Source organism: Microtus pennsylvanicus, chromosome 1, assembly GCF_037038515.1.
Source record: "Microtus pennsylvanicus isolate mMicPen1 chromosome 1, mMicPen1.hap1, whole genome shotgun sequence".
Classification (NCBI taxonomy): domain Eukaryota; kingdom Metazoa; phylum Chordata; class Mammalia; order Rodentia; family Cricetidae; genus Microtus; species Microtus pennsylvanicus.
In genome coordinates this window covers 102,723,058-102,750,380 of record NC_134579.1, presented here as the reverse complement: position 1 = coordinate 102,750,380, position 27,323 = coordinate 102,723,058, and the positions used below count along the sequence as shown (strand labels likewise).

Here is a 27,323-nt window from a genome sequence, read left to right as displayed (position 1 = left end):
TGCCTACAGGCCAGAAGAGGGCACCAGACCTTATTACAGATGGTTGTGAGCCACCATGTGGTTGCTGGGAATTGAACTCAGGACTTTTGGAAGAGCAGGCAATGTTTTTAACCACTGAGCCATCTCTCCAGCCCCACCTTAGGTTTCTTAATCCCTATCTTTTCTTGATTGCTCCCTCGGAGCCCCCAGACACATGAGGATACAAGCCCTGCATGGGGAGCACAGAATTGATTTTATTGTTCTGAGTTAGGGTTCATTCCTGTCATGGTCACTGGGCAGAGGCAAGTATGTCTTGCCTCCTTCCGTCTTGGTTCCACCAGGGTCTGCTCAGACTCTCTTCCATGTTCAAAGTGCACTGAGAAAGCTTCACAGTTTTAATACGTCCTAGATGTTCAACTGAAGCAAAGTGAGGAAATGGCCCTCCCTCCCCCACCCACCTAAACAAAACAGAACAAAAACCAGAACAATCCCCCCCAAGCCCCCGGCAGCGGCTCCTACAGCCGTTATGAAAAAATAATACCAACTCTTCTTAAAAAATAGATCACACAGAAAGAACTCAGAGGGCAGAGGCACCCAAGGAGGACACGGGGCTGCTCCAGCCAGAGGGGAGAGGCCCAAGAAGGGTGCTGAGATGATCCTGGGGGCTGGGGTGCTGGTGGATGGCTGCCTCATCCCCTCTGCCCCTCCTCTGCTGTCAGCCGGATCCCAGGCATCAGCTGCCCTTCTCCCTCGAGGGATCCCTGCTCATCCTGAGGACTGGGTACCTGCTTTTCACTAAAGTGGCTTTAATCAAGAAATGAGATGAACCCCAAGTAAGAGCAAGGGCCACTGCCTGGCCAGTGGGCACGCGGGATTGGACCTCTCCTTGCTTTGGGGCTTAGATTATTGTCGATACCTGCTTCTATCTAGACTCCCCCAGGGGGATTCTGGACTCCCTGTTGGGTCCCTAGGAACATAGCCTCTCTCTTGGCAAAGAAAGACTGTCTGTGCCCAGCCATCGCAGGGCTCACTTCTAAAGCTTGTCTTCTAGCCCAGCCAAGCTGGGGAAGAGCTGCCGGCAGGTGCAGTGTGTGGATGGCTGCAGGCAATGCATGGAATGGGTCCAGCGTCCCTGGCCAGCTCATGCAAAGACAAGTGAGGGCGTGGCCCCCACAGAAAGGGAGGTAAGGCAGGGCAATGTGACCATGTGGGTGCAGCCTGGTGACTTGGGGGCCAGAGGCAGAGAGAGGCTAGGGGGCACCCTGCATGAGGGGAGAAGGCAAATCAGGGCCTGGGTCAGGGGTATGGGTCTGGGCACCACTACCCTGGCTGAGAGCTCCATGTCTGGGCCACCTCCTGCTGAGGAATCTGGTGAGGGTGTATTCTCCAGAGGTGGGGATGAGAATGGCAGGGCCAACAGGGCTCAGTCAGGAACCTCAGGGTGGGCAGGCAGTGAGCTCTCGCCCCTCCGGTAGGTCTCCCAGAAGCCCCGCTCCAGTTGTTCCAGCTGTGGGCCCAGTGGCAGGTGACCAGCCAAGTGCATGCGAAGCGTTTCCAGCCATTGTTCCAGCTTAACAAAAGAGGGCCTGGGTGACAGGTGAGACCAGTGGCTGGTGAGTAGACTCTCCTGAAGACACATCCACCCCAAGGTGCTTAAGGCTGAGTATCTACCCCTCCAACACTCACCTTTTCTCAGGATCCAGGTCACAGCAGCGCACAGTGATGGGGAAGAAACTTGGGGGACAATTTGGTGGACAGTAGCGGTCCAAGAAACCCCGCACATTGAGGCCAAAGTCCATAGTCCGGGGCAGATAATCGGGGTCTGCATTCACACGCCCAATAATCTGTCCAGCACAAAGGCCCCGGTTAATGGGGGTCCCTGAGCCTGGAGATTCTGGGAGCCTGTCAAATACTCTAAGGACAGTTCACTAGGAATGGTCAGTGACACACCATACCCCACTGTTGCCATGGTCTGGCTTTGGGGACCCATATTCCCTGGGTCAGAGGCCCCTGTGGACATCTAGCTGGTGGGTGGGAGGATTGAAGAGTGGAGAGGAACAGTGGGTCTGGAAACCATGGCTGCTCACGTGACCTACCTCACATAGGACAATGCCAAAGGAAAACACGTCCACCTTCTCGTCATACCTATGGCCTGAACAGAGACCAAGTGTCAGCAAGGGATGTAGGACAAGAAATGGTAATAGACAGGCAGAAAACCACACTCTACTGAGTTCTAAGAGTACCAAGGCGCCAGAGATGTGGCTCTATTGGCAGACTGCTTCAGTGGCATGCATGAAGCCCTGGGTTCCATCTCTAGCAAGGCATAAACAGGGCATGGTGGTACATGGTCTGAGGCCAACCTGAGCTATGTAGGAGACCCTGTCTCAAAACAAAACAAAAATCAAACCCAAACCAAAAGAAAACCAAGGGTACCCCTAGCTCTACAGGGTCTGATATAATGCTGAGATCTTGGACTGATGAAGCAGTTTTAACTCTGCTTGGCTGCCCTGGTCATATATAAAGATATGGATGTTACTTTACTGGGGAAAGGGTCTTGGAGTGGAGTGGGTTGCAGAGCATGGGCTTAGCATCAGAGGCATTGAGAAAGAAATTAGGGAAAGAGGTGTTTAAGGGTGTGTGGAAGTTAGTGTCCTGGGACAAGATATTGCTGGTTCTACCTGGGGCCTAAATACTATTTCATTCTTTTTTTTTTTTCCGAGACAGGGTTTCTCTGTGGTTTTGGAGCCTGTCCTGGAACTAGCTCTTGTAGACCAGGCTGGTCTCGAACTCACAGAGATCCACCTGCCTCTGCCTCCCGAGTGCTGGGATTAAAGGCGTGCGCCACCACCGCCCGGTCTAAATACTATTTCAAACACCTGTTTGCTTTTCTTTTTTTAGATTTATTTTTATGTGTATAAATGTTTTGCCTACATGTGTGTATGTGTACCACACGCGTGCCTGGTGTTTGTGGAGTTCAGACATCATGAGATCCCCTTGGAACTGGAGTCATGGACGGTTGGTAGTTGCCATTCAGGTGCTGGCAACTGAACCTGGGTCCTCTGCACAGCAACCAGTGCTCTTAACCACTGAGCCACCACAGCCTGTTTGGTTTATTTTCATGTTTTATTTTATTTTGTTTTTAGAGACAGGGTTTCTTTGTATAGCCATCCTTAGCTGTCCTGGAGCTCAATCTGTAGACCAGGCTGGCCTTGAACCCACAAAGATCCATAGGCCTTTGCCTCCCAAGTGCTGGATTAATGACGTGCACCACCACTGCCCAGCACTTTGTTTTTAGACAGGGTCTTCTCACTACGTAGCCCTTGATGGCCTGAAACTCCCCAAGATCAAGAAGGTTGGGTTTAAACTCTGAGATTCACCTGCTTTTGCCTCCCAAGTGATCAAAGATGATCACCAACATATGCCAGTTTTCTTGGGGTTTTGAGATAGGCCCTCCACTCTAGCCCAGGCTAGCCTGAAACTCACTATGCAGCCCAAAATGGCCTGGAACTCACAGCAATCCTTCTGCTTCCATCACTCAGGTGCTAGGATTATAGATATGAACCACCACACCTGGCTTATGCGGTGCTGGGGATGGAACCCAGGGCCTCTTGCATGCTAGACAAGCACTCTATCACCTGAGCCCCACCACCAACCCCACAAACCTTAAAAAAAAAAAAAACAAAATGACAAAGCCTGGAGGGGAATGGTGGCGCACACCTTTGATTCAAGCAATCAGGAGGCAAAGGCAGGTCGACCTCTGTGAATTCAAGGCCAGTGTGGTCTACATTGTGAGTTCTAGATCAGCCAGGGTTACATAATAGACGGGGCCTGTCTCAAAACAATACAATACAGGCTGGAGAGATGGCTCAGTGGTTAAGAGCACTGACTGCTCTTCCAGGGGACCCAGGTTCAATTCCCAGCACCCACATGGCAGCTCACAACTGTCTGAAGATCCAGTTGCAGGGGATCTGACACTTTCACACCAATGCACATAAAATAAAGTTAAATAAACCATAAAAATATTTTTAAAAAACAATACAATACAAAACGACAACCCAACAACAACCCCAGTACTAAAACCCAAAATAACAACAAACAGAAAGAAAGGAAAGCCAGACAAGCATACAGTGCTCACTTAAAACCCCAGCACTTTGGGCAGAGTGCTTATCTAACATATACGAGGCCCTGGATTCTACCCAGCACCCCACAAACTGAACATGGTGGCTCATTCCTGTAATCCCAACACTGGAGGAAGAGGCAGGAGGATTAGAAGTGCAAGGTCATCCTCGGATACAAAGTAGGTTTGAGGCTATTCTGTGTTAAAGGAGACTCGGTCTTTCAAAAAAAAAAAAAAAAAGGTCAGGTGTTATGGTGCATGAATTCCAGGATAATCATGGCTACAGAGTGAGACCTTGCCTCAAAAAAATAAAAAAAAGAAAGAAAAAAGGCCTGCTAGATGGGACACCTGACAATTTGAGCCAGACACTGTGAAAACCAAACCAAACACCCACCCAAAACTAAACAAAAGAGGGAGATGAGGAAAGATGAGGTGGGGGCTGGAGGGAGGTGGCCAAGGTCCAGTCAGAGGGAAGCAATAGAAGGAAGTATGGAACCAAGGGAAGGTCAAGGTGGAGGAGCCAGGGTGTGGGGTAGCTGCTGCCCCTCCTCCTGGGACTCCTAGAGCAAACACTCACCATTGATCATCTCTGGTGCCATCCAGTAGGGATTGCCCACCACTGTGTAACGCTTCTTGCGGTCTGGCTTCTTGAGGCTGCGCAAGTCTTCAGACTGAGTCTTCTCATCCACCATGAGTCGAGCCAGCCCAAAGTCAGCCACCACCACGTTCTTGTTCTGGAAATTTTATAAGACCTGGTCCTCACACTGTCTGCTTCTACCTGGGACCCTTCCCCTGTCATCCCAGATATGACAAAAGAATACACCCCAGACACCCAGGGACTTGTGTGAGGAAGGGACCTCCCTCTGTTCCAATACTCCCAGCTCTTGGCAAAGAGAGCTACCTGAAATTTTTAGTTTCCAGTGAAGAATGAGAAGTGTGGTTCAATTAGAGCCCCTGTCTAGAATCCTCCAATAAGGGTCTGGGTGTGGTCAGTGGTAGAGTCCCTGCCTAGAATCCCCCAGTGAGGGGCTAGGGTGTGATTCAGTGGTAGAGCACCTCCCTAGAATCCCCCAGTGAGGGGCTGGGGTGTGGCTCAGAGGTAGAGCACCTGCCTAGAATCCCCCAGTGAGGGGCTGGGTGTGGTTCAGAGGTAGAGCACCTGCCTAGAATTCTCTAGTGAGGGGCTGGGGTGTGGTTCATTGGTAGAGCACCTGCCTAGAATTCTCTAGTGAGGGCTGGGGTGTGGCTCAGAGGTAGAGCCCCTGCCTAGAATCCCCCAGTGAGGGGCTGGGTGTGGTTCAGTGGTAGAGCACCTCCCTAGAATCCCCCAGTGAGGGGCTGGGGTGTGGCTCAGAGGTAGAGCACCTGCCTAGAATCCCCCAGTGAGGGGCTGGGTGTGGTTCAGAGGTAGAGCACCTGCCTACAATTCTCTAGTGAGGGCTGGGGTGTGGCTCAGAGGTAGAGCCCCTGCCTAGAATCCCCCAGTGAGGGGCTGGAGTGTGGCTCAGAGGTAGAGCCCCTGCCTAGAATCCCCCAGTGAGGGGCTGGGGTGTGGCTCAGAGGTAGAGAGCCTGCCTAGAATCCTCTAGTAAAGGAATAGAGGATAGCTCAGTAGTAGAGTCCTTGCTTAGAATACACCCCCCCCCCATTGAGGGGCTCAACGTCCTAGATTCTAGAAACTAAGAAAATCAAAATCCCTTGACCAACCTACCAACTAGCATCTTACCATAGGTGATGGAGTCCCAGCAGACACTATTCACCCAAGGTCACATCAGAGTGGGTGTGGAATGTGTGCTCAGTCCCTTCCCACCTGCTGCCCTTGAAGCTTTCAGGTGACTGTCCTGTACCACTAGATGAACAGCTGAGGGGCCTTCCTTTGGGGTAAGCCTGGTCCTCTGTGTCCTGCCTTCTCTCCCTTTCTAGACTGTTTCCTACTGTTCACATGGAGTAGTTGACCCTGAGGCTATAAACTGGATGTAGGTCACCAACAATTTACACAGCAAGACTAAGCAGGACCCATGAGGACTTGTCCAGCTCACTTTCATGGCACCAATGCCCAGGGTTTGAGGTTGACCCTCAGGGTGCCTACAATCTGGAGTTTTCTATCTTGCTGGACAGTCCCAGCAATTCATATTGTTCTCTGGCAGGGTCCTGGGCAGGCTGAAAGGGCCTAGAGAATCCTTGAACCTAAAACACCAGAATCAGTCCTAGTTTTGTTTCGATCATAGCTCTGTATTGACTGGTTAGAAGGCCTTTGGGAATGTTCTTTTTGTGCATGTGTGGTATTGGAAGTTGAACCCAGGTCCTTGCACATGCTAGGCAAGTGCTCTATTGCTGAGCCACACCCCAGTCCCTCACTGGGGGATTCTAGGCAGGGGCTCTACCACTGAGCCACACCCCAGCCCCTCACTGGCGGATTCCAGGTGTATGCTTTATCCACCTGTGCTTCCAGGATTTTGTTTTTCCACTTTTAAATTTGAGACAGGGTCTTGCTAAGTTTTCCAGGCTGTCCCTGACATGGCTCTGTAGCTCACACAGAACTTGAACATCCTACCTTAGCCTTCCTCAGTTCACATGCTAATTGTGGTTATTTTATTACAGGATTAGGACTTTAGGCACCTGCTCTCCAGTTTGGCCCGATCCTCTATGTTCTGTATAATACCTGGGAACCCTTTAGACACCAATGTATAATCTGGGGCTGACTGCCTCTATCTTTTGCCTCTGCTGAAATGCCCCTGCCAAGCCTCCTCTTCCCGAAGCTGTTGGTGCTGCCTGGGTAGCCTGTGCTACATCTACTATAGGTGGCTTCTATAAATGCTGCAGGGAAAGCTGGGGCTTTACATTTCAAAATCAGTCTTCCCTTTACTGATCTGTTGAAACCTTGCACTGCTGGTAGGTCTGAGGGCCAGTGCCATGTTAGAAATGGCAGAGCCAGGACTGCAACTCAGGTCTGCCTGCCTCTTGTTCTTGTGCTGTTCACCTAACCTCCATCTCTGTGAAGCCCTGAGAGGAGCGGCTCAGGCTCCTTCTTTCTCCAGCTCACCCAGTTGCCCAGCACTGCTCACCTCACGGACCAGACAGTTGTGGGAGTTGAGGTCTCGGTGAATGATGTTCATAGAGTGGAGGTAGGCCTGAGGGAACGGGAACAAGGTCGTCAGCAGACATTTGGCCAACAGACTCCCCAGCTCAGCCCTGACCCTCTGTGAGTTCCCTGCCTCCCACCGCAGTCCCAGCAGCCGATGGACTCTAGACCTCTGCTCTGCTGCTGAGCTGTACCCTGTGCTCCACTAGGGGATTGTAGGTAGTCACCTACATCACTGCTGCCACCTCAGAGCTTCCCCATGGGTTCTGCTCGCACACTCCTCATAGCAGACTGGGCCACTTGAGTGAGTGGTTGGTCACTTACCATCCCTGACGCAATGTCTTTGGCAAAGCTGACCCTCTGACTCCATGGGTACTGGCTGTCCTGGGGACAGGAAAGAATGGCTGGGAGGGAGCCCAGGGGAGCCACAGGCACAAGTATGGTAGAGTCTGTAGGCTCCCAAGGCTCTGTACCCACAGCTGCCTACTAATCATCTTCCAAGTGCTGTGCATGCATGGCATCGTCCTCTTTGCTTGTCTGTCAGAGGACAACCTGGGGGACTCTATTCTCTCCTTCCACCATTTGGGTCTCAGGGATCCCACTCATGTCATTAGACTGGGGACAGCACCTTTATCTGCTGAGCTATCTCATAGACCCTTGTTCAGCTTTTTGAGACAGGACGTCCTATGTAGCCCAGGCTGGCCTTGAACTTACATTTTCCTGCAACAGCCTGGGGCTAGGGTTATAGGCCTTACAGGCATCTCACTGAAGGCAGAGCTCATGGATCTGCATAGGCTGCCTGGGCAGTGATCCCCAGAGAGCCTACCTCTAGTGATGGGCTTACAGTGTATGCCACCATGCTGGAATTTTACATCTTTGGGGTGGAACTTAGGTCCTCTTGTTTGGGAAGCAAGCACCTTGCCCACTGAGCCATTTCCCCAGTCCCCATTTCAAGTTTGAAAACCAAGCTGAACCAATGTTCAGAGTCAAAGCTGAAGGTCCAACAAGCCACCTGCACTCTCAGCACCAGCTGCTGGGGAGAATGGGGCTCTGGTTCTGCCATGGTTAGGATCTGGAGTGTCCCCCCGAGACCCATGTATTCAAGGCTCAGTCCCCAGCATGGAACTAGTAGGAAGTGATGTCACTTTTCAGAGGCAGAGCTAATGGAGAGTTCTTAGGTTATTGGGGGTCACGGCCCTGCAAGGGGATAGTGCAATCCTGACCTTCTCATCCTTCAACTCCTGTTTTGGTTTTGGTGTTTATGTGTATTTAAAAAGGCTGGCACGGAACTTGCTATGTAGACCAGACTGGCCTTGAACTCATTAAGGCCCACCTGTTTCCCTAGTGCTGGGATAAAGGAGGGTGCGATTACACCCGGTTTATGCAGTGCTGGGGATGGAACCCGAAGCCTCATGCATTCTAGGACAGCATTCCACCAACTAAGCCACATCCCCAGGCCCCAGTCCTGCTCACCATGCTTTTGATGATGCCCCGCAGGGTGCCGCCCTTGATGTACTCTGTGATGAAGTTCAGCCGCTTGTCCTTATACAGCACACCAATGAACTTGAGCACATTAGGGTGCTCCAAGCACCGCATGACCTTCACCTGGAAGGGGACACACAGGCTGAGCCTGGATCTCCTTCCCCTTGCTCTATCCCACCTACACAGCAGGGCACACACTCAGTCTCTTCTCACCTGGTAAGCCACTATGTCTTCTTTTTTATGAGGGTGGTTTTGAGACAGGGTTTCTCTGTGTAGCCTTGGCTGTCTTGGAACTAGATCTGCAGACCAGACTGGTCTTGAACTCATAGGGATTCTCCTGCCCTCCTGCCTCTGCTTCCCAGATTAAAGGTGTGCGCCACCACAGTCCGGCTGTCTTCTATTTTTTAAGAGTGTCTCTCATAGCTCAAACTGGTCTTGAACTAGCTTTGTAGCTGTGAAGGTCCCTGAACTCCTGATGCTCACACCATCATCTCCTATGTGTTGGGCTGACAGGCTTGTACCACCAAGGTCAATTTTTGCATTAGAAGCCAGGGCTTCACGCATTAGGTAAGCAAGCATCCACCAACCTGCATTCCCAGCACATGGGAATTCTGACTTTTGACATTGTCTGTTTTGAGTCAACGTCTTGCACAGCCCAGACTGAATTCTCTATGTAGCCAAGGAGTACGTTCAACTCTGATCTTCTTGCCCCCATCTCCCAAGTGCTGGGATTACAGATGTGTATGTAGTTCATGCCTGGTAGATGTGGTGCTGGGGATTGAACCCAGGACCTCATGCTTTCAAGGCAAGCACTCTACCACCTGAGCTACGCCCACAACTCATGGAGCGATGTCTTTGCTCAAGCTGCCCTGTCCCCAGTGGGGCCTGAACCCTCTCATGTCTTTCAACAGGTGTGTGCGTGACTCATCCTCCAGGAACCCTCTGCCACCCCTTCTCACTGGGGAGGAAAGTGACAGTCCCTCTCCACTGACCTCCTTGAGGAATGTCCTCTGTGTCTCTTCATCAAACCGGATAAGTTCCTTCATCACCATCACCTCGCCTGTTTCTCGGTGTGTGACCTATGTTGGGGATATGAAAGCACAAAAATCAAGACCAAGTGGGACATAGTGACACATGCCTATAACCCCAGCCACCCGGGAGGCTGAGGCAGGAGGATCTCATATCCAAGGCCAGCCTGGGATATCTAGTGAATTTGAGGTTAGTATGGGAAACTTAGAGAGACCTTGTCCTGATATGAAAATTTAGCATCACTAGCATGTGTGACCCCAGTACTTGGGGGTGGAAGAGGAGTTCAAGGCCATCCTCAGTCACTTAGTGAGTTTAAGACCAGGTTGAGTTACGTGAGACAAAGTTCTGAGTCTATGCATTTAAACCCCCTCCCTCCTCTTAGCTCAGGGAAATCCAGGAATAGGAGGGAGTAACACTGCGCAGAGAGCACAGAATCTAGATGTGCTGGATTCCCAGGGGGCAGTGTGAGGGAAGAGGTGGTTAGGTGTCACCCAGCCTGACCCTCTCCATTTGCATACCTTGATGGCCTGGCCGAAACAGCCCTTGCCCAACACCTCCCCATGGATGAGGTCAGATGGCCGGAAGATGCGATGTGGTCTGCAGACCACTCGGAGGGATTCGGAGCGACCCAGGTCCTTGCGCTGGGAGGCTGGTGAGCTGGCACTCGGGGACGTGTCAATACTGCAGCTCCTCCTGGGAAAGGCACACGGGGTCCCAGTGCCATGGGGAGGTGGCACCCAGCTCAGACACTGCCCTTGACTCCTCGCAATAAGTACCATATGAACCAGTCGATGCTCACATCCCCCATCCTGGGAGTAGGTGGTACAGCCTACCATGGCCTCCTCTGCTCGGTGGCCTGGTCTCATCCCTGCCTGGGATGCCCATTACACTGCATGTACACAGGTATCCCCTCCTATGGCCTGAGCTCTAGACAAACAGAGATGAAGGAGTACATGCCTTCGACGGTACATCCTCTTAGAAAGAGGGCTGCCCCTCAAAAGGCTTCTCCAAGAGTCCTGGGGAGGATTCAGCATAAGTGGGATAAGTAGCAGGCTGCCTCTGATTCCTTTTCTGTGTCCCTTTCTTCCTGCCTCTTCAGGTTCAAGGATAGAGGACTCATGGCACCTGCCGCCCGGATCACTGCTGGAGACCATTAGCCAACTCTGACCTGGACATCCCACATCAAATTCTGTCCTTATCTTGGACCACAGTAGTCTTTATGAAACACACCATTGTGTGGCAACAACCCTTCAGAGGAGACCTCAAGGCATGGAAAAAGGTCCAAAGTCTCCTGGCATAGCCAATGCCCTATCACCAACACTCCCATTACCCCAAGCCAATCACTAGCTGCTCCATGAAGTTAAGATGCTAGTCTGCATCCTATTTTCTCCAAAGCTTTGAATGAGCCTTCCTCATTAAGGCACTAAATGAAGAAACTAAAAGCAGCTGGCCATGGTCAAACATACTTGCAATTGCCAGTACTTCAGAGGTGGAGGCAGAAAGATCACAAGTCCAAAGCCAGCCTGGGCTACATAGGAATCAAACACATAAACTAAAAACCATAGTAAAACACTGTAGTTTGTGTGTTGTATGTATGCCTTCACGTGAGTGTGCATGCATATTTGTGTATGAGCATGTGGAGGCCATATATTGATGATAGGTATTTTCCTTACTCACTGTCCACCTTACTACTTATTTATTTTAAAGATTTATTATATATCAACATTCTGCCTCCATGTATGCCTGCACACCAGAAGAGGGCACCAGATCTCATTAGAGATGGCTGTGAGCCACCATGTGGTTGCTGGGAATTGAACTCAGGACCTCTGGAAAAGCCAGTGCCTTAACCTCTGAGCCATCTCTCCAGTCCCAACCTTACTATTTTTTAGATTTATTATGTTTAATTATCCTATGCAATTTTATCTATGTGTAGATTTGTGCATGTGAGCACCACACTTGTGGAGGCCAGGAAAGGACATCAGATCCTTGAGAAATGGTAGAAGTGAGTGACCCAAAGTGAATGCACACCTTCTTATTCCCCCACAAGACACAGTCTCACTGTGTAGACCAGGCTGGCCTGGAACTCAGAGATGCGCCTGCCTCTGCCTCCCAAGCACTGGGGCTAAAGTCATGTGCCACCACCGCCTGGCCTAATTCTATTTGTATTAATGCAACTATTTTTTTTTTTAAATTTAAGAATTGGCACATCAAAGTGATAAAATGCTTTTTTTTCTAATTTATTTTTAATAAATAGGGTCTCATGTAATCTAGGCTGGCCTCCAACTCACTAGGAAGCCAAGGGTGACCTTGAACTTCTGATCTTCCTGTTTTTACCTCCTGAGAGCTGGGATTACAGGGATGTGCCACCATGCCTGGTTTAGCTCTGTGTATACTAGGTGAGCATTCTGACTACTGACCTATAGCCCAGCCTTAAAAGGTTTTATCTACGCTTGCTCCTCACTGATTCCTGCCTGCTCTGTTAATCTGCCTACTGAAAAGTAGTGCCAAAAACTGCCTTGCCTTTTAAGCACTTTAAATTTAGAGAGAAGGCCTGCAAGATGGTTCAGTGGATACAGGAAACGATGTGGATACAAGCCACATCAAGCTTGACAACCTGAGTTTGATTCCCTGAACACAAGGCAGGAGCAGAGAACTGACTTCTATAAGATGCCCTCTGACCTCTACACAGGTGCTGTGGCATTCTCACCCCCATCTCGGTGCACCCCTCCCCTCACAAAGTTAATGAATAAATCAATGCAAAATAATTAAAGTGAAAAAAAAAAAGATATGGGTCTGCCTGGGACAGTCTCTAACTCCCAGAGGAGAGGGGGCGCTGTCTGCCTGGGACAGTCTCTAACTCCCAGCTGGGGGCGCTATCAGCCTGGGGCAGTCTCTGCACAGTCTCTAACTCCAGCTGGGGGCACTGTCAGCCTCGGACAGTCTAACTCCCAGTGGGAGCGCTGTCCACTGTTTCTTCTTTTTTATCCTCACATCTTCTCGAATCCCTGTACCACAATGATGGTGGGCGGAAAAGATGAAACAGCCCAAGAACAGAAGCAAAGGAGCAGGTTGACTTACAAGACAGGTTTCTGCCGGGCAGAGCTGCCTGCCTGTCCACTGGGAGCGTGCACTGGGGAGCCCAGGGGGCTGGGTTCCGACCCTGGCCCGTGGCCCAGAGAATCATGGGGGTCATGCTCAAGGGTCAGCTGGAGCAGACGGCTGGTCTCCTGGATCAGCAAGTCGATCTGGGGACAGGGGAGTGTCCAGGTGAGTGTTCTGAGGTGGCAGTGGAGCGCAGGTGTGAAAGCTCTGCTTCCATCACTCTACCCTGCCCCAGCCTTGGATCCCTGTGGTCCTACCTCATCCAGCGGCACATTCCGGATGGGCGTGCCATTGATTTCCAAGATCCGGTCTCCAACGTGGATGGAATTCTTCACATCTGGGCTCATGCAGCCGGGGTCCACTCTGGGGATAAACCAGTGGTTAGACTGGTTCCCCTCCTACTGGTGCCCTTTAGTCCCAATAGGAAACCAAAAGCCAAGATGACCAGAAATGGGGTGGGGAGGGAAATGATTCCACCTTGGTGAAAATCACATCTAGGTGGCCACAAGGGTGTAGAATCCTCTGGACCTGTTGTTATAGATGGCTGTGAGCCACCATGTGGGTGCTGGGATTGGTTCTCTGTAAGAGGAGCCAGTGTTCTTAACCACTGAGCCATTTCTCCAGCCCCAGTCTCATCTTCTTATTAGCAGATATTAACTATGCTTAATGGTGGGCTTCACTGTGACACCTTCATGTGTCGTATAATGCATTTTGATCACTCCCCTCCATCACTGTTTCCCTCCACTTCTGCTGATCCTCCGAGTCTTTGCAATTAGTCCCCCTTCTTTCATGTTTTTCCTTTTTTTTGGGGGGGGGGCGGCCCAATGAGTTTCATTAGTTGCTCACAGATCCAAGAGCAACTTAACTCCAGGATTATAAGTACAGCCATTTGTTTGACTTAAAATTATTTTTTATATTCATTTCTTTAGTGTGTATGTTTATGTGTATGAGCATGTCTTGTGTGCATGTTTGAGTGTATAAGCATGTCTCATGTGTGTATGTTTAAGTGTATAAGCATGTCTTGTGTGTGTGTTTATGCATATGAGCACACCGTGTGTGTGTGTGTGTGTGTATAAATCAGGACAGCTTACAGAAGCTGGTTCTTTCCTCCACCCTGTGGGAGCTGGGAATAGAACGCAAGCTGTCAAGCTTGATGGCAAGCATCTTTACCTGATGAGCCATTTAACAGCCCTGGTTTTTGTAAATTGACTTATCTCAATTCCTCATGCTTCTAGTACCTGGGCATTTTAGGCCAGAACAAACTTACTCAATGACTATGGACTGAACCCTCTGGAACTGTGAGCTAAGATCAATCTTTCCCCACTTAGGTTGTTTATGTCGAGTATTTTGTTATAGCAACAAAAGGTTAACTAATACAACCAGGTGGCTACAGCAGAGCCCATCCCGCGTGGCAGCCCACTCACCCTTGGACTCGAACAGTGTGCGAATGCTCCGTGCCACAGCCTGGTGGGCCATGAGGGGGGTCGATGGAGACGGACAGGCCTCGCTTGCCATGAGCAGAGGCTGGGATGGACACTAGGGTGACTGTGTGGGGCAGGTGGGAGCCGGGTGAGTCTGGCAGGATCTGTTCAATGACTGGAGTTATCACAGTCTGGTAGTAGCAGCGTCCACTATGAAGGCCGTCGGTAGTGCGGATGCAAAGAGGAGGGGAAGAAGAGTATCAGGGAGAAGTCAGTCATGCTTCTCTGCAGCAGGCTTCTCCCTCCTCCCACACTCCTCCCCCAGCAAAGTGATGGCACTCAGGGCAGGACTGGGTGACCCGTTGTCTCAGCCCTCCCAAATCTGGGTCTCAGTTATTGTGGTAAAAAAAAAATTATTTGTTTCAAAATTACATTTATTTATGCATGTGTTTGGTCAAGTATATGTGTGCCAAACTGTGTGTGTATATATATGGGGGTAGTTTAAAGGACAATTTAGAGGAATCAGCTCTCTCCTTCCACCACTTTGGTCATTAGGCTTGGCAGCAAGCACCTTTACACACTGAGCCATCTCGCTGGCCCCATTCTGGCTTGTCTATTCTGTGATGTTGTCAGATGGCCAAGATAAGGCGAGGCCCTTGGGGATACATCTTGTTTGGGAGGAAGTCATTAAAAACCCATTTGGGATCAGGTCCTGTTGTTCTCAAACCCAGCCTTGTTGGAGTTTCATAAGAGAGAATTTGCCTGTTATTTTGTCCTGGCTCTGGGGAGAAAGACTCTAAGTCCTTGGAACAGGGGGATCTTTGTTATTTATGAGCCCCTTGGAGGATGCTCGAGTCTATGCAAATGAGATGAGTCAGATCAGGGCTGGTCCCACAAAGATGGACCATGACTGAAGGCTTGGGGCTTCTAGCCAGCCTGGGTCCCAGGAGCAGGCTAGAGACAGAGTTTAATCATGTGGCCAGATTACTTATAAGGAAACCTCAATGAAATGCTGGACCTCAGTGTGGCATCCTGGTTAGTAAGCGTAAGATGGGCTGGGGGAGAGATGGAAGGTGTCCTCACTTGGTGGCTCCTGGGCTGTGTCCTTTGTAATGCAACTGTGACCCAAAGCACAGCACCCTTTGGCGTTCTGTGCATCATTTAGCAAATTACCAAACTTGGGGTCACTGGATTGGAAGCCAATTGCTCTAAGTGTGTGAGGGCCCTGGGGGGTAGTGTGCAGCTGGTGTCTGGAGCAGGAACAGACCTGCTGGTAATAGTATCTATAGCTGGTAGGCTCTGTGCCAGCTCTGTGGCTAGAGCCAGAACCATACTGCAAAGGCAGAGAGAAGGGGGCTGGTGTTGGGGGCATTCAGGCTTTTGTCATTTTCTTTCTTTTTTAATAATACTGAGAACTGAACCTAGAGCCTTACATATGACATGGAAGCCTTCACTGGGGTAATTCTAGGCAGGTGCTCTACCACTGAGCCACACCCCAGCCCCTCACTGGGGATTCTAGGCAGGTGCTCTACCACTGAGCCACACCCCAGCCCCTCACTGGGGGATTCTAGGCAGGTGCTCTACCACTGAGCCACACCCCAGCCCCTCACTGGGGATTCTAGGCATGTGCTCTACTAGTGAGATGCACCCTCAGTTCTCTTTTTACTTCTTGAGACTGGGTCTCACTAAGTTGCCCGACTGGCCTAGCACTTACAATCCTCTTGCATTAGCCTTCTGAAAAGCTGGGGCGACAGGCACTACAATTTTTGCCATGTCTACAAGGTAGCAGGGAGCTACAGCAATTGCCCTCTCCTATTTTCCCATGTGGAAATAAAAGCCTGAATAGGGCAGCCTTGATGACAGGTGCAGGCACCTAGGTTTGAAGAGGCCCACAGTACTCACCAGTACAGCTTCGAGTGCTCCACCAGTGTGTAGGTGTCCCCATCGCCGATGAAGGTTCCGCAGGTGAGGCAGATGAAGCACTCAGGGTGGTACTTCAGCTCCCCAGCCACCTGTAGGTGGGGGACACAACACAGCTTAGTGGTACCTGCAGTCTCCTTCCCGATCACCATTCTCTATTCAAGGGAGAAGCAGGGCAGCCTGGACAGACAGAGGACTGAAGGATCTGCACAGGCGAAGAAATGGGCTTAGAATGCACAGGGGACGGTGGCAGGGAGAGAGTGCATGCTCACCTCAAGAGGTGGGGCAAGTAGGAGAAGGTGGCTCACCATGACCAGTCCTTTGGTGATGTGTTCGGAGCACCCATGGCAAGACTCGCCATAGCGGGCCCAGTAGTCCTTCTTGCAGAAGAGCTGTCCATCCTTCTCATAGTACTGGTGTGAAAGGGAGGTGCTACACTCACAGCACCTGGGTGGAGAGGGGCGGGGCTGAGGTGGCCACACCTACTCTCTCTGCACAGCTTTACTCATGGTGTATGCCTGCTTGTCTGTATGTTCATCCTGTGTGTGTGGTGCCTGAGGAGGCCAGAGGACACGAGATACCGGCTAGAATATATACTTGGGAGCTTTGCAAAACTAGCAAGTATTCTTGACCCTGAAGCCATCTCTCTAGTCCCCACATATAGGTATATATCTTTGGCTTTTGCTTTTAGAAAACTGAAACAAACTAGGGGCTGGAGATGTACTTCTGTTGGTGGAGAGCTTGCCTAGCATACACAAAGTCCTGTCTCAAAAAAAAAAATAGCCGGGCAGTGATGGCACATGGCTTTAATCTCAGTATTCGGGAGGCAGAGGCAGGCAGGCGGATCTCTTGAGTTTGATGCCAGCCTGGTCTACAGAGTTCCAGGACAGCCAGGGCTACACAAGGAAACCCTGTCTTGAAAACCTAAAGAAAAAAAATTAAACAAACAAACAAAAAGACTAAGAGAAAGGTAGCTGGGTGTGGACGCATAGGCAGGCTATCATTTCAGCAGCTGGGAGGCTGAGGAGGGATCTTAAGCTGCAGTAAGCATGGGCTACACAGATCTTGTCTCAAACAAACAAACAAACACACCAAGTATATTGGGCTAGTGGCACTTACCTGTCATTCTAGCACTCAAGACACAGTGGCAGGAAGGTTAGGAGTTCAAGTCATAGTTGGTTATATACTCTAAAGTGAGTCCAGGTCAGAAAGGGACATGAAATACTGTCTCAAAAGTAAAAGAAGGAGGGGCTGGAGGGATGGCTCAGTAGTTAAGAGCACTGGATGCTCTTCCAGAGGACCCGAGCTTGATTGCTAGCATTCAGATGGTGGCTCACAACTATTTGTAATGTCCATTCCAGGGGATCTGACATCCTCTTCCGGCCTTTGCGGGTACCAGGCACATGCATATATGTGAGAAAAACACCCATACACATAAAATAAAATAAACACTAAAAAGAATAAAAGAAAGGAATGTGAGTTTGAGGCCAGTCTGGGCTACATGACAAGTTCCAGACCAGGCTGGGCTACACAGTAAGACTCTTTCTCTAATTAATAATTTAAAAAAAACTTAAAAAGTAAAAGAAAAATAAGAAAGAACTCCAGCTTTAGAAAGCTGTATCTATGAACACAAGTGGCCTATATGCAAGTCCAGAGCTCAGACTGTGAGACCAGGGAGAGGACTGCACCCCCACATCGCTTTCTAAAAAGTGATTATTAATGGCTGGGCACAGTTGTACACACACTTCTGATCTCACTACTTGGAGGCAGAGGAAGATGGTGAATTTGAGGCCAGCCTGGTCTACACAGCCTGACCCAGGACAGCCAGGGTTTCATGGTAAGACCCTACTTGCACAAAATATCCTAAGTGTGTGTGGGGGTACAAGCCTCAGTGTAAATGCAGCGATCACAGGACTCTGAGAAATCAGTTCTCCCCCTGGACTCTTACAGGAGTTCTGGGGCTTGAACTCAGTTCATCAGGTTCTTGGGACCAGCCTCTTTACCTGGGACCAGCTGAGCAGTCTAGCTGCTTCATCCCCTCCAGCTTTTTCCCTTTTTGTTTAGGAGACAGGGTCTCTCTATATAGCCCTAGCTGTCCTACAACTTTCTATGTAGACCATGAGTGCCTTGAACTCACAGCTACCTACCTGCTTCTTCCTCCTTAGCACCAGGATTAAAGGTGTCACCTCGCCCAGCTCCCTTAGAGCTTTTCGGCGCACAGCCTGTACAGCCATCCATTTCAGCTCTGCCTAGATGGGGTGGAGGATCTGGCTCGCCTGCTAACCTCAGATGCAAGAGCAGCTTCTAACCCAGGTCCCTGTCTCCTCATGCAAAGAGGATGGCTCAGAAGGAAGGTGACTTGTTTTTGGTCACCAGCCAGATGGATAGAGGAACAGAGGCTGGGAACACGGAGGGCATGAAGCAGACCACAGGCCTCATACATGGATCGGTTGGCTTTCTCCTGTAGGAGTGCAGAGGTCTATAACCCTTTAGAACTGAATGTCAGCACCTTCCTGTTTTAGCACATGGGAGGCAGAGGCAGGTGGATCTATGGGCATTCACACCAGACTGTAGAACAGTCGGGCACTGGGAAAATACCAACCCAAAACAAAAAGGAAAATGAAAAACCCAACCAAATACCTTAAGGGGAGCACTGGCTATCCTGTCTCATTGAGGTGTGAAGTAGGTATTGGGCTCAGGATGCAGAGACAGGATCCTGCCAGTGAAGATGCAGGATGCTGTATCTCCCCAAAGCTCAGCATCCCTAGGCCTTCATGAGCATGCCCAGAGATCAGCTCAGTTCTTGCTACCACCTACCATTAAATCTATGTCCCTGTCTTTCCTCAGGAAACAAGCCCAGCGTCATCAAAGCCAGCAGTCCATCTTAGTCTAAGAGACAACCAGGGAGGCTGGGGTAGGGGCTGAAGGGCAGGGGGGGGTGTCTTTGCCTGGCTTCTCCTGGTCCAAGCATCTTGGTGGGACTGGGACTCTCCTGTGAGTCTATGGAGAGCTTAGGGTTCTGTGTGCCTAGATATGCCTGGGCCAGAATGTATACCTGAGCAAAAAACGGGCTGCATATGCAGCTGGTTCTGCTTACGGGTCACACAGGACCTGGAGGAGCTGTGCTGTGCTGGGGACCAGTGCAGGAAAGAATATGTGGGTGAGACTGTTCACTCCACTCCCCAGTGCTAGGACCTGCTGTAACTGGAACTGAGAACAGGACAGGGAGGAGAGCTATACAACAGCTGGTGGGACACTGTTCCTTTAAGAAGATCCTAGCTTGTTTCCCATTGTCTGGGTGTCTGGCCTGCAGGGAGGGGCTCAAGCTGGGGAAACACAAAATGTCAGAATTTAGTTGTAAGTGGGTGGGGATGTACTCAGGAAAGGGGCCTGATGAGGTGTCCCTGGGGGAGTCAGAGAGCAGAGGAGGAGAGGCTGGGTGCAGGGCAGGAGTCATGATGTCATGCTTACTGGCCCAACTCTCCTGGCAACAGTCCAAGGCAGACTCCAATAGGGGAGAGGCTTTGTACCGCTGGGAGCCGGGCAGTGGGAGGAGGCTCTGAATGTAGGGCCCCAGTACGCCTCTCCTAGGGTTTTCAAACCTAATAGAAGATGCCATGGAAAGAGGCAGCAAGGATCCTGTCCTTTCTAGAAGGTCCCCAGTCCTACACTATCAGTGACTTGCTTCCTGTCCCACGCCTAGGTCACAGGAGTTTCACAGAGGTCTGCCCATCGCCCATCGCTGGTGTCACGCTGCAGGAAGCAGGGCCTCTGCAAGCCTGCTCTCCCTGTGGGTGTGGGCTCAGAACCAGTTACATCCCACCCTGGGAGAGAAAGCTCTTAAGTTCATCTAGAAGGAAACTCCCCAGCTCCTCCTCCACCCACTCATTCATCACAGTCCGCAGCCACTGCTGCTGCGGGGAGCGATCTGACCATGACTGGCTCACAAGTTCTGCTCAGCATATCCCCTGCCAGGTCACTACTTCCTTGAAGCGTCTCTCGGCCCTTACTGCTACACAGCAGCAGCACCACAGCCTCTGTAAATGCACCTTAGGAGGGGGCTGATCCCACCCAGCACCCTCAGTACTGCTTAGGCACCTCTCTGTCATCCCTGGTGGCCTTGCTCTCTGTTGACAGAGGGTCTCATACAGCAGAAGCTGGCCTTGAACTCACTACACAGAAGAGGATGACCTTGAACTGATCCTACTTCTACCACACAGTGCTGGGATTACAGGAAAGTGCCTTGAAGCTTAGTTTGTCCGTGCTGGGGATAGAACCCAAGGATTCATGAAAGCTAGACATGTCCCTAGCCTGACCCTGAGTTCCCCATCCTTCTGCCTCTACCTCTCCAGTGCTGGAATGACAGGTGTGTCCTACTATGCTGGCTTCTGTCTCTGTTTAGAGCGGGTAAGGCTTTACTTGGGCTCAGGATGTGGGCTCACACAAAGGTGTTAGTGGCTGGCCCCAGGCTTCAAAAGACTTTTGCCAACAGAAGGTACAAAGGAGCTTCTGACCTGTCCAACCCCTTAATCCTCAGCCTACATCTTGACAGCAGCAGGAGAAGGGAGAAAGAGGAGCCGCCAGCGATCAGCTTGGGTCTCACAATGCATGTTGAGATGGGCTGGGCACGTGGGTCAAACGGTAGAGTGCTTGCTTCGCAATCAGAAAGCCCGGTTCCATCCCCAGCACCACTATAATCCCAGGACTTGGCAGGTGGAGGCAGGAGGATCAGGAGTCTGAGGTCATTCTGGGCTACCTGGCCAATTTGAGGTCAGTTTGGGATATATAAGATTCTATCTCAGAAAGAGCCCTCCATGTCAAGAGAGGAAGGCCCATTAGATAGAACACATGGCCAGCCAGGTAGAACTCCTAACTAGACTGTTCCGGGTCTTCTCTAGCAGAGCCAGGCTGGGGCAGGAGGAGAGGACCCTGCGGAGAAAACAGGTGTATGGGGCTCTGTGGCAAGAAAGCCTGGGCCAAGTGTGTCACAGGGACAGGTATGAGGCTCCTCCCACCTCATTCCAGGACACCAGGGTGAAAGAGTGAGCAGTTGGAAGGTCAGGCTCACTGGGAGAAGGTACCAGATGGCCCAAAAGCTCAGCAATGGCCTGAGCCCCCACAGCCGGTAGACCTGACCGGAGAGTTTCAGTTCTGCCTCACAGTTATCCCCAGATGGGCCTGTCCTTTAGCTCCCTCCACCTTCAGCCCCAGCCTCTCTAAGCCAGGGACCCAGGACAGGTAGGCAAGGGGCTTTCTACTTACTTAGCCCCACGGAGGTAGCGGATTCTTCTCAGAGCCAAGGCTGGTAGCATCCTCTGGAGTTACAGAAGGCTCTGGAGGCCTGTACGAGCCCATGGGCGGCCTGGCCAGAGCTTCCCCATCCTACTACAGGGACTCAGGATTGGAGGCTGCAGGGGGTAGGGCCTGTGTGGCCACACCACAGGGGAGGAGGCAGCAGTGTGGGTGAGGAAGGACTCTTTCTCAGCCTGTGACAGGAAGCAGCCAATGTGCTTTCTGCTTGGGCTTTGGAGCAGGGCGTGAGGGAGAGATCTAGCTCTAATCAGGTAGGAGTAAGCAAAGAGTGGTCTCCATTCTGAACGTAGTCAGAGGGGACGGCAGGGAAGGATCTAGGTTCTGACTATACGTGGGGAGTTGGGAAAGGAGTGATCTAGGTTAGGATAGGACTACAGGCAGAGAAGTGAAAAGGAGTGGTTCAGGCTACAAGCCCAGGGAAAGAGGCAGGGAGAAGGGACCTAGGTTCTGACTCTAAGAAAGAAGGTGGGAAGGAGGGCTTTGGCTACAGACAGGGAGAAGGATATAGGCGCTGACACCAATTAGGGAGGCAGGGAGGGATCTAGGCTCTAACTGCACTACTCTGTTCCTAGTCCTCTCGATCTGGAGAAGGGAATCCTGTGTGTTCCTTGGTCTCTTCCTGGACAAGGCACTGAGGGCTTGCTTGGGTCTCTCTAGGGACAGAAAGCACCAGAGCAGCTGCCTCTTCCGGTGCTGTCCCCAAGGGAACAGAGGCCAACTTCCCATGGTTAGCTCAGCCTCCTTACAGGGAGGTTCCTCGACTGAGCGCTTTCTCCCCACTAAGGCTACACTACCAGCACACGGCTCATTCACTATTCCTTGCTTAGGGCTACCCCACCCAGCCTCCAGGGAGATTACCCAGGCTACAAAATCTCTAGGAATTGTGCACCCAAGGCTTTTGGGAAAAGGACCCTGTAGGCATGGCATACAGGAGTAGCAGCTGGGCCCCGGAAACCTGGACCACTGGCCTGGCTCTAATCTTCTGGGAGGCAGAGCCAACAGGAAGTGTGGCGGTGGGTAAGGATGAAACCCCAGGGCTAATGCTCACACACCCTGAGCTGTCTACAGAGAGCATCCCCAGAAAACACGCCTGGCTCAGCAGGCGTCTGACACAGCAGCTAAGGCCTTCCTGATAGACCAGCCCAGGATTTACTCCAGGTCAGGGGCACTCAGAGGACGCACAGCCAGGGAACCTTCCGCAGGTTCCTCCAGCTTCCCCTGGCCCAGTGCTTCTCAACCTTCCTAATGCTGCGCCCCTTTAATACAGTTCATGTTGTGGTGACCCCAACAGTAAAACTATTTCTGTTGCTACTTCATCAATGTCATTTGTTACTGTTATGAATCATAATATAAGTATTTGGTATGTGACCCCCAAAGGGCTGCGACGTACAGGTTGAGAACTGCTGCCCTAGACACACATCGATACAGCTGGAAGGCTGGGACATGGCACAGTAATAGGGCTTTTCCCTGGTATCCATGAGGCCTGGGTTCAGTCCAACCCTCTCTGCCTCCCGAATAAAGAAATATGTTGTTTTATTATAAACAGATAAAAGTAAATTTCCCCCTTGCTCTGGGGAACAAGCATGCTAGGTCAGTAATGTATCTATCACTGAGAGATTACTCCGGATGCTCCCCCCCCCTTTATATAAACATTAGTGGTTGGAGATATAGCAGAGGGCTTGCCTAGCAAGCCCCAGGGTCCTGGGTTTGGTCTCCAGCATGGCGGGGGTGTGGTGGGGGGTGGATGACAAAACAAAACCCAAGGCTGGGTGATTCTATGGCAGCCCCACTGTAAGTCAGTCCTGCAGGGCCCTAGCTGATCCCCAGCCATAGCTATCACATCCCACCTCAGTGCCTGTGGGCATGCTGAGTTCCTCCCTCACTTCCTTCCACTCTGTATTTAACTGTCACCTCCTTGGAGGGCTGTCTCTGGCCTCTGACACTGCTCTGTCTCTTCCCTGGCTTTCCTGCTAGAAGGCAGGAGACCATGTCTGGGAGTGGCGGGACGGAGTCCTGAGGACACGGGTTACATAGGGCAGGCTTTTCAGTTAAGCCCCATGGGAGACCTTGGACACGTAAGTGACCTCTCTGCCTGTTTCCTCATCAGTCAAACTGCTTCAGTAACAGCACTTGACTTGCAGGTTGTCCTGAGGGGCCTGTGGAGGACAGGTGCTTGAGAGCGGCTGACTCAGAGGCCCCCGGGGATTCCACCTGGAAGGGCATGCAGAAAGGCAAGGAAGGCAGGGAGTGGGATAACTCATGAAGCCGTCCCCCACCTGTGGCTGAGAAGTGGGCTGTCCAATCCTGTCACACAGCCCTCCTGCTATCGCAGTTTTATCAATGGCAAAGGGAACAAAGGTTTCAATGTCACTAAGAGGTTTGTGTCATTGGAAATGGAGCCTTGGGTGTCCTGTGGAGAGTTAGGTTAGTTGTCTGTCAGCCATGTACCCAGGGCAGCTGTGAACTTTCTCATAGCTGTTTTCCTAACTGTGTGGGGCAGGACACTGTAGTTTTACCCAGCTTCGGTGAGTGAGCATACACCCCTGGGCCGGGTATGGGGAGGCAGCGATGGGAATCCAGGCTCTGATGATGAACGGGAGGGTGAGGAGGGATCCAGGTTTAGATGACAGGCAGGGAGGTGTGAAGGTAAGGATCTGGACTTTGGCTGTAGGAGAGGAAGCAGAGACAGGAGGATCTAGGCTGACTATAGGCAGGTAGGGATCCAGGCTCTGACTGTAGGTGAGGAGGCAGGGAAGGATGGATCTGGGTTCTGACTATGATAAGGAAGCTGTGGGTCACACTGCCTGTGGGCCCTTCCTCACTTTGAGGCCCTTGTGTCCCTCCACTTCAGAGACAGCTGAACATGCTTGCTCCCCGCATTCCCCAGCTGGGTCTCACCCCTCTCTTGGAGTTATGGAGTGGCTGTCCAAAGCCAGGGATCCTTGCCTCACTTTAGTGCTGCAACAGAGGGATTACCCTTGGGACTCTCTCCTACCTTCCTTCCCTGCCAGTTACAGGGCCCCCTAAAGACAATTCCTTGATTCTTTTTGGCCCTATTGCAATTCTAATGTTACTAAAGCAACAGGCATAACTAACCTGCCCCCCAACTCTGCTGACAACAGCTATCCTCTCCCCCGTGCAGACCTGCTGCTCATCGGCACCCTTAAAAGAGCCCATTCAGCTCTGCAGAGGTACATAACGTGTAAGAGACAGTCAGATGCCACTTCAAGCAGTGACAACCTTCACTGAGGTACTTGCTGTGGCCGAATCCCTATTTCTCACATGAGAATAGGCAAATATTCCCTTGATGGTTATGGTAGAGGCTGGATTAATACTAAAGAATGCTTGAGGACTGGAGAGATGGCTCAGTGCAAGCATGAGGACCCGAGTTCAGATCCCCAGCATCCATGTAAAGCTGGAACAATGGGGGACATCTGTATCCCAGTGTGGATGGGTGGACACAGGAGCACCTTGAAGGTTCACCAGCTAGCCAGCCTAGCTGAAATGGCAAGCTCTAGCTTCAGAGAGAGACCTTATCTCAAAAAAGAGGGTGGCAAGGTGGCTCAGTGAGTAAAGGCAGCTGCTGCCAACCTGACCCACCTGAGTCTGATCCTGAAAGACATGGTGGGAAGGAAGATGCTCACAGCCAACCTCTGATAACAAGTTATCCACATGCACACCACCATGGCATGGGAGTGAGCACACACGTGGGTATGGCTGATCAGGTTGGCCTGCAGTATAAGCCCAAGGATTTGTCTCCACCTGCGGTGTAAGAGCTTCCTCAGAGATTCAACATTCCCTCCTTCAGGAAGCTCCTTAGGCAGAAAGGCAAACAATTGAAAATAGCTTTTACCCTGACTGCTCTTCGGGCTGATGAGGGAGGGGGAGTTGATTGGGGAAGGGGGAAGGAAATGGGAGGTGGTAGCGGTGGGGAGGAGGCAGAAATCTTTAATAAATAAATAAATAAAGAAGGAAAGTAGCTTCAGGAAGTCCCTGAAACTGACCAGATTCACTCCCCTCCCCCCCCAAGTAAGCAATAAAAGCTGAATTCCTCTCTGAAGAGCAAACCCAAGCTGCAAAGATGACTCTTACACATGTAATGAAACTCTCAGACAAAACTAGCTGCCTGGACAGAGGTTAAGACCGATAAATACTCCTGGAAAGGACACTTTCCCACCTGTTGAGCTGCCTGCAGGCTGTGCAGTGTGCTCCAGGTTCCCAGCTTTGAGAGTATCACCCATGTGGGGCATTGGTGATACAGCTGTCTTGAATCACTTCTGCTCCTGTAAGTAATCCTTCAACCATATTTTTCTGTAAATAACTCCAATAACTCATTGATTCTCCAAGTTGTACTTCGGTGGTATCCGTATTTGGTCTGTCGTGGGTTCCCTATCTGCTGTGAGTAGACACGTGTGTTGCATCGCCGTAGGAAGAGTTTATCACACAACACTACTTCCCCAGTGCTGGGACTATACATGTACACCCTTTCATCTGAGGGTTCTGGGGATGGAACTCAGGTCCTCAGGCTAAGTGGACTCCCCAGTCGTCTATCAGCCCCTCCTCATCAGAGATCCTCCCTCCTCAGCACGGTCCTAAGTCAGGCTTATGAGACAGACCCCTGAACTACGACAGTCTCGTCCTGCCAAGCTGCGCCATCTGCCCACGAGAATGACAATCTTCAATAAACAGCAGGCTGCCCAGCTAGCTGCCTGCTGCCTCTCTATTGTCTTCAGAGGGCCTAACGCTGGCATTCAATGCCCACGCCAGCTCAGTCTCCACTTGGTCTCCTAACTGCATCCCTTGACTTTTTCACCACCAATAGTCCCCACAGTCTTGTCTCCCTGAGTCTTTTTGTGTGTCAAGATCCCCTCGTGGGCCTCCCTGAGAGACCTTCTGAGGATATGTTTTGAATCCCTGGATGTGTTGCCTGCCTTTCTTCTGGCCTCAGAGTGGGCACTGCGCTTTCCTAGCGCTTCCTGGTCATGTGACTTCAGGCAGAAACACAAACCTCTCTGTGCCCCAATTTTTCTTTGGAGATACAACTAGTATCTATCTATGCAAAGTGTTCAGAATCCTCAGTGTTGGAAAAGGCCGCCTTAAGTCTTCTGTTTGAAACAGGGTCTCAGGTAGCTCAGGCTGGCCTTGAACTCAGGATATAGCACAAGGCTGCCTTGCGTATCTTTCCTCTTTGTTTCTTGGAATGCTCCTAGTGGGACTCTGGGCCACCTCTAGGTGCCCACTTCTCTACTCAGTCTTTGACCGCAGCCATGTTCTGTGTACAGCCGGAGGCCAGGGCTGTTTTCACTGGCTGACACATGTGTATAGCCAGTTATCTAGGGACAGTAGCTAGGATTCCCTTGAGAGCTGGTGTGTCTTTCCCCTCCCTGCAGCAGGAGAGCTCAGGGAAGCTAGGGCAGGTTGCCCTATCCCTCCTCTTCTGCCTGTTCCCGCTCCTCTATGGGTTCCTCTTGGTGAATTCTACCAGCTTCAGACTGAAAAACAAAAAACAAAACAAAACAAAAACCACATCCTGGCATGGGGTCGGGTGGGGAAATACTCAGCTGGTAAAGTGTTTGCCCGAATTCAGTCAGATCCCCAGCACCAAAAAAAAAAAAAAAACAAAACAACAACAACAAAAACACCTCAACACATCAGTGTGCATATGTAACTCCAGCACTGGAGTTGGAGGGGGCAATGTGGAGATGGGAGGATTTCTAGATCTCACTGGTCAGCTAGTCTAGGCAAACCAGTGAACTCCTGATTCAGTGGGAGACCCTGCCTCAAAAAGTACAGTGGAGAGCAACAGAGGAACCCACCTGCTATCTACCTCTGGTCCCCACATACATGTATGTATACCTGTACACACACATGTACACAA

General features: G+C 51.0%; 1 protein-coding gene and 1 non-coding gene across 3 annotated transcripts in view; both read right to left on the bottom strand.

Annotated features, from left to right (window-relative positions):
* Positions 1-213: 213 nt before the first annotated feature.
* Positions 214-27,323, bottom strand: part of Limk1 (LIM domain kinase 1) — a 30,012-nt gene continuing 2,902 nt past the window's right edge. Inside the window, exons 1-15 of one of the 2 annotated variants that reach the window (XM_075977171.1) lie at positions 21,395-21,537; positions 16,441-16,579; positions 16,115-16,224; positions 14,216-14,422; positions 13,049-13,154; positions 12,768-12,934; positions 10,208-10,382; positions 9,653-9,739; positions 8,652-8,783; positions 7,503-7,562; positions 7,162-7,227; positions 4,674-4,830; positions 2,076-2,131; positions 1,666-1,823; positions 214-1,565 (exon numbers count right to left, since the gene is read on the bottom strand). In XM_075977171.1, the coding sequence (XP_075833286.1) occupies positions 1,403-1,565; positions 1,666-1,823; positions 2,076-2,131; positions 4,674-4,830; positions 7,162-7,227; positions 7,503-7,562; positions 8,652-8,783; positions 9,653-9,739; positions 10,208-10,382; positions 12,768-12,934; positions 13,049-13,154; positions 14,216-14,422; positions 16,115-16,224; positions 16,441-16,579; positions 21,395-21,444 (1,833 nt within the window). In that variant the 5' untranslated portion in view covers positions 21,445-21,537 and the 3' untranslated portion in view covers positions 214-1,402. Of the gene's footprint in view, positions 1,566-1,665; positions 1,824-2,075; positions 2,132-4,673; positions 4,831-7,161; positions 7,228-7,502; positions 7,563-8,651; positions 8,784-9,652; positions 9,740-10,207; positions 10,383-12,767; positions 12,935-13,048; positions 13,155-14,215; positions 14,423-16,114; positions 16,225-16,440; positions 16,580-21,394; positions 21,538-27,323 lie in introns of those variants that run through there. The other variant, XM_075977179.1, reaches the window with a different exon arrangement.
* Trnas-uga (transfer RNA serine (anticodon UGA)) lies at positions 9,424-9,497 on the bottom strand. Its single transcript has one exon. It is a non-coding gene; the product is annotated as a tRNA-Ser (tRNA).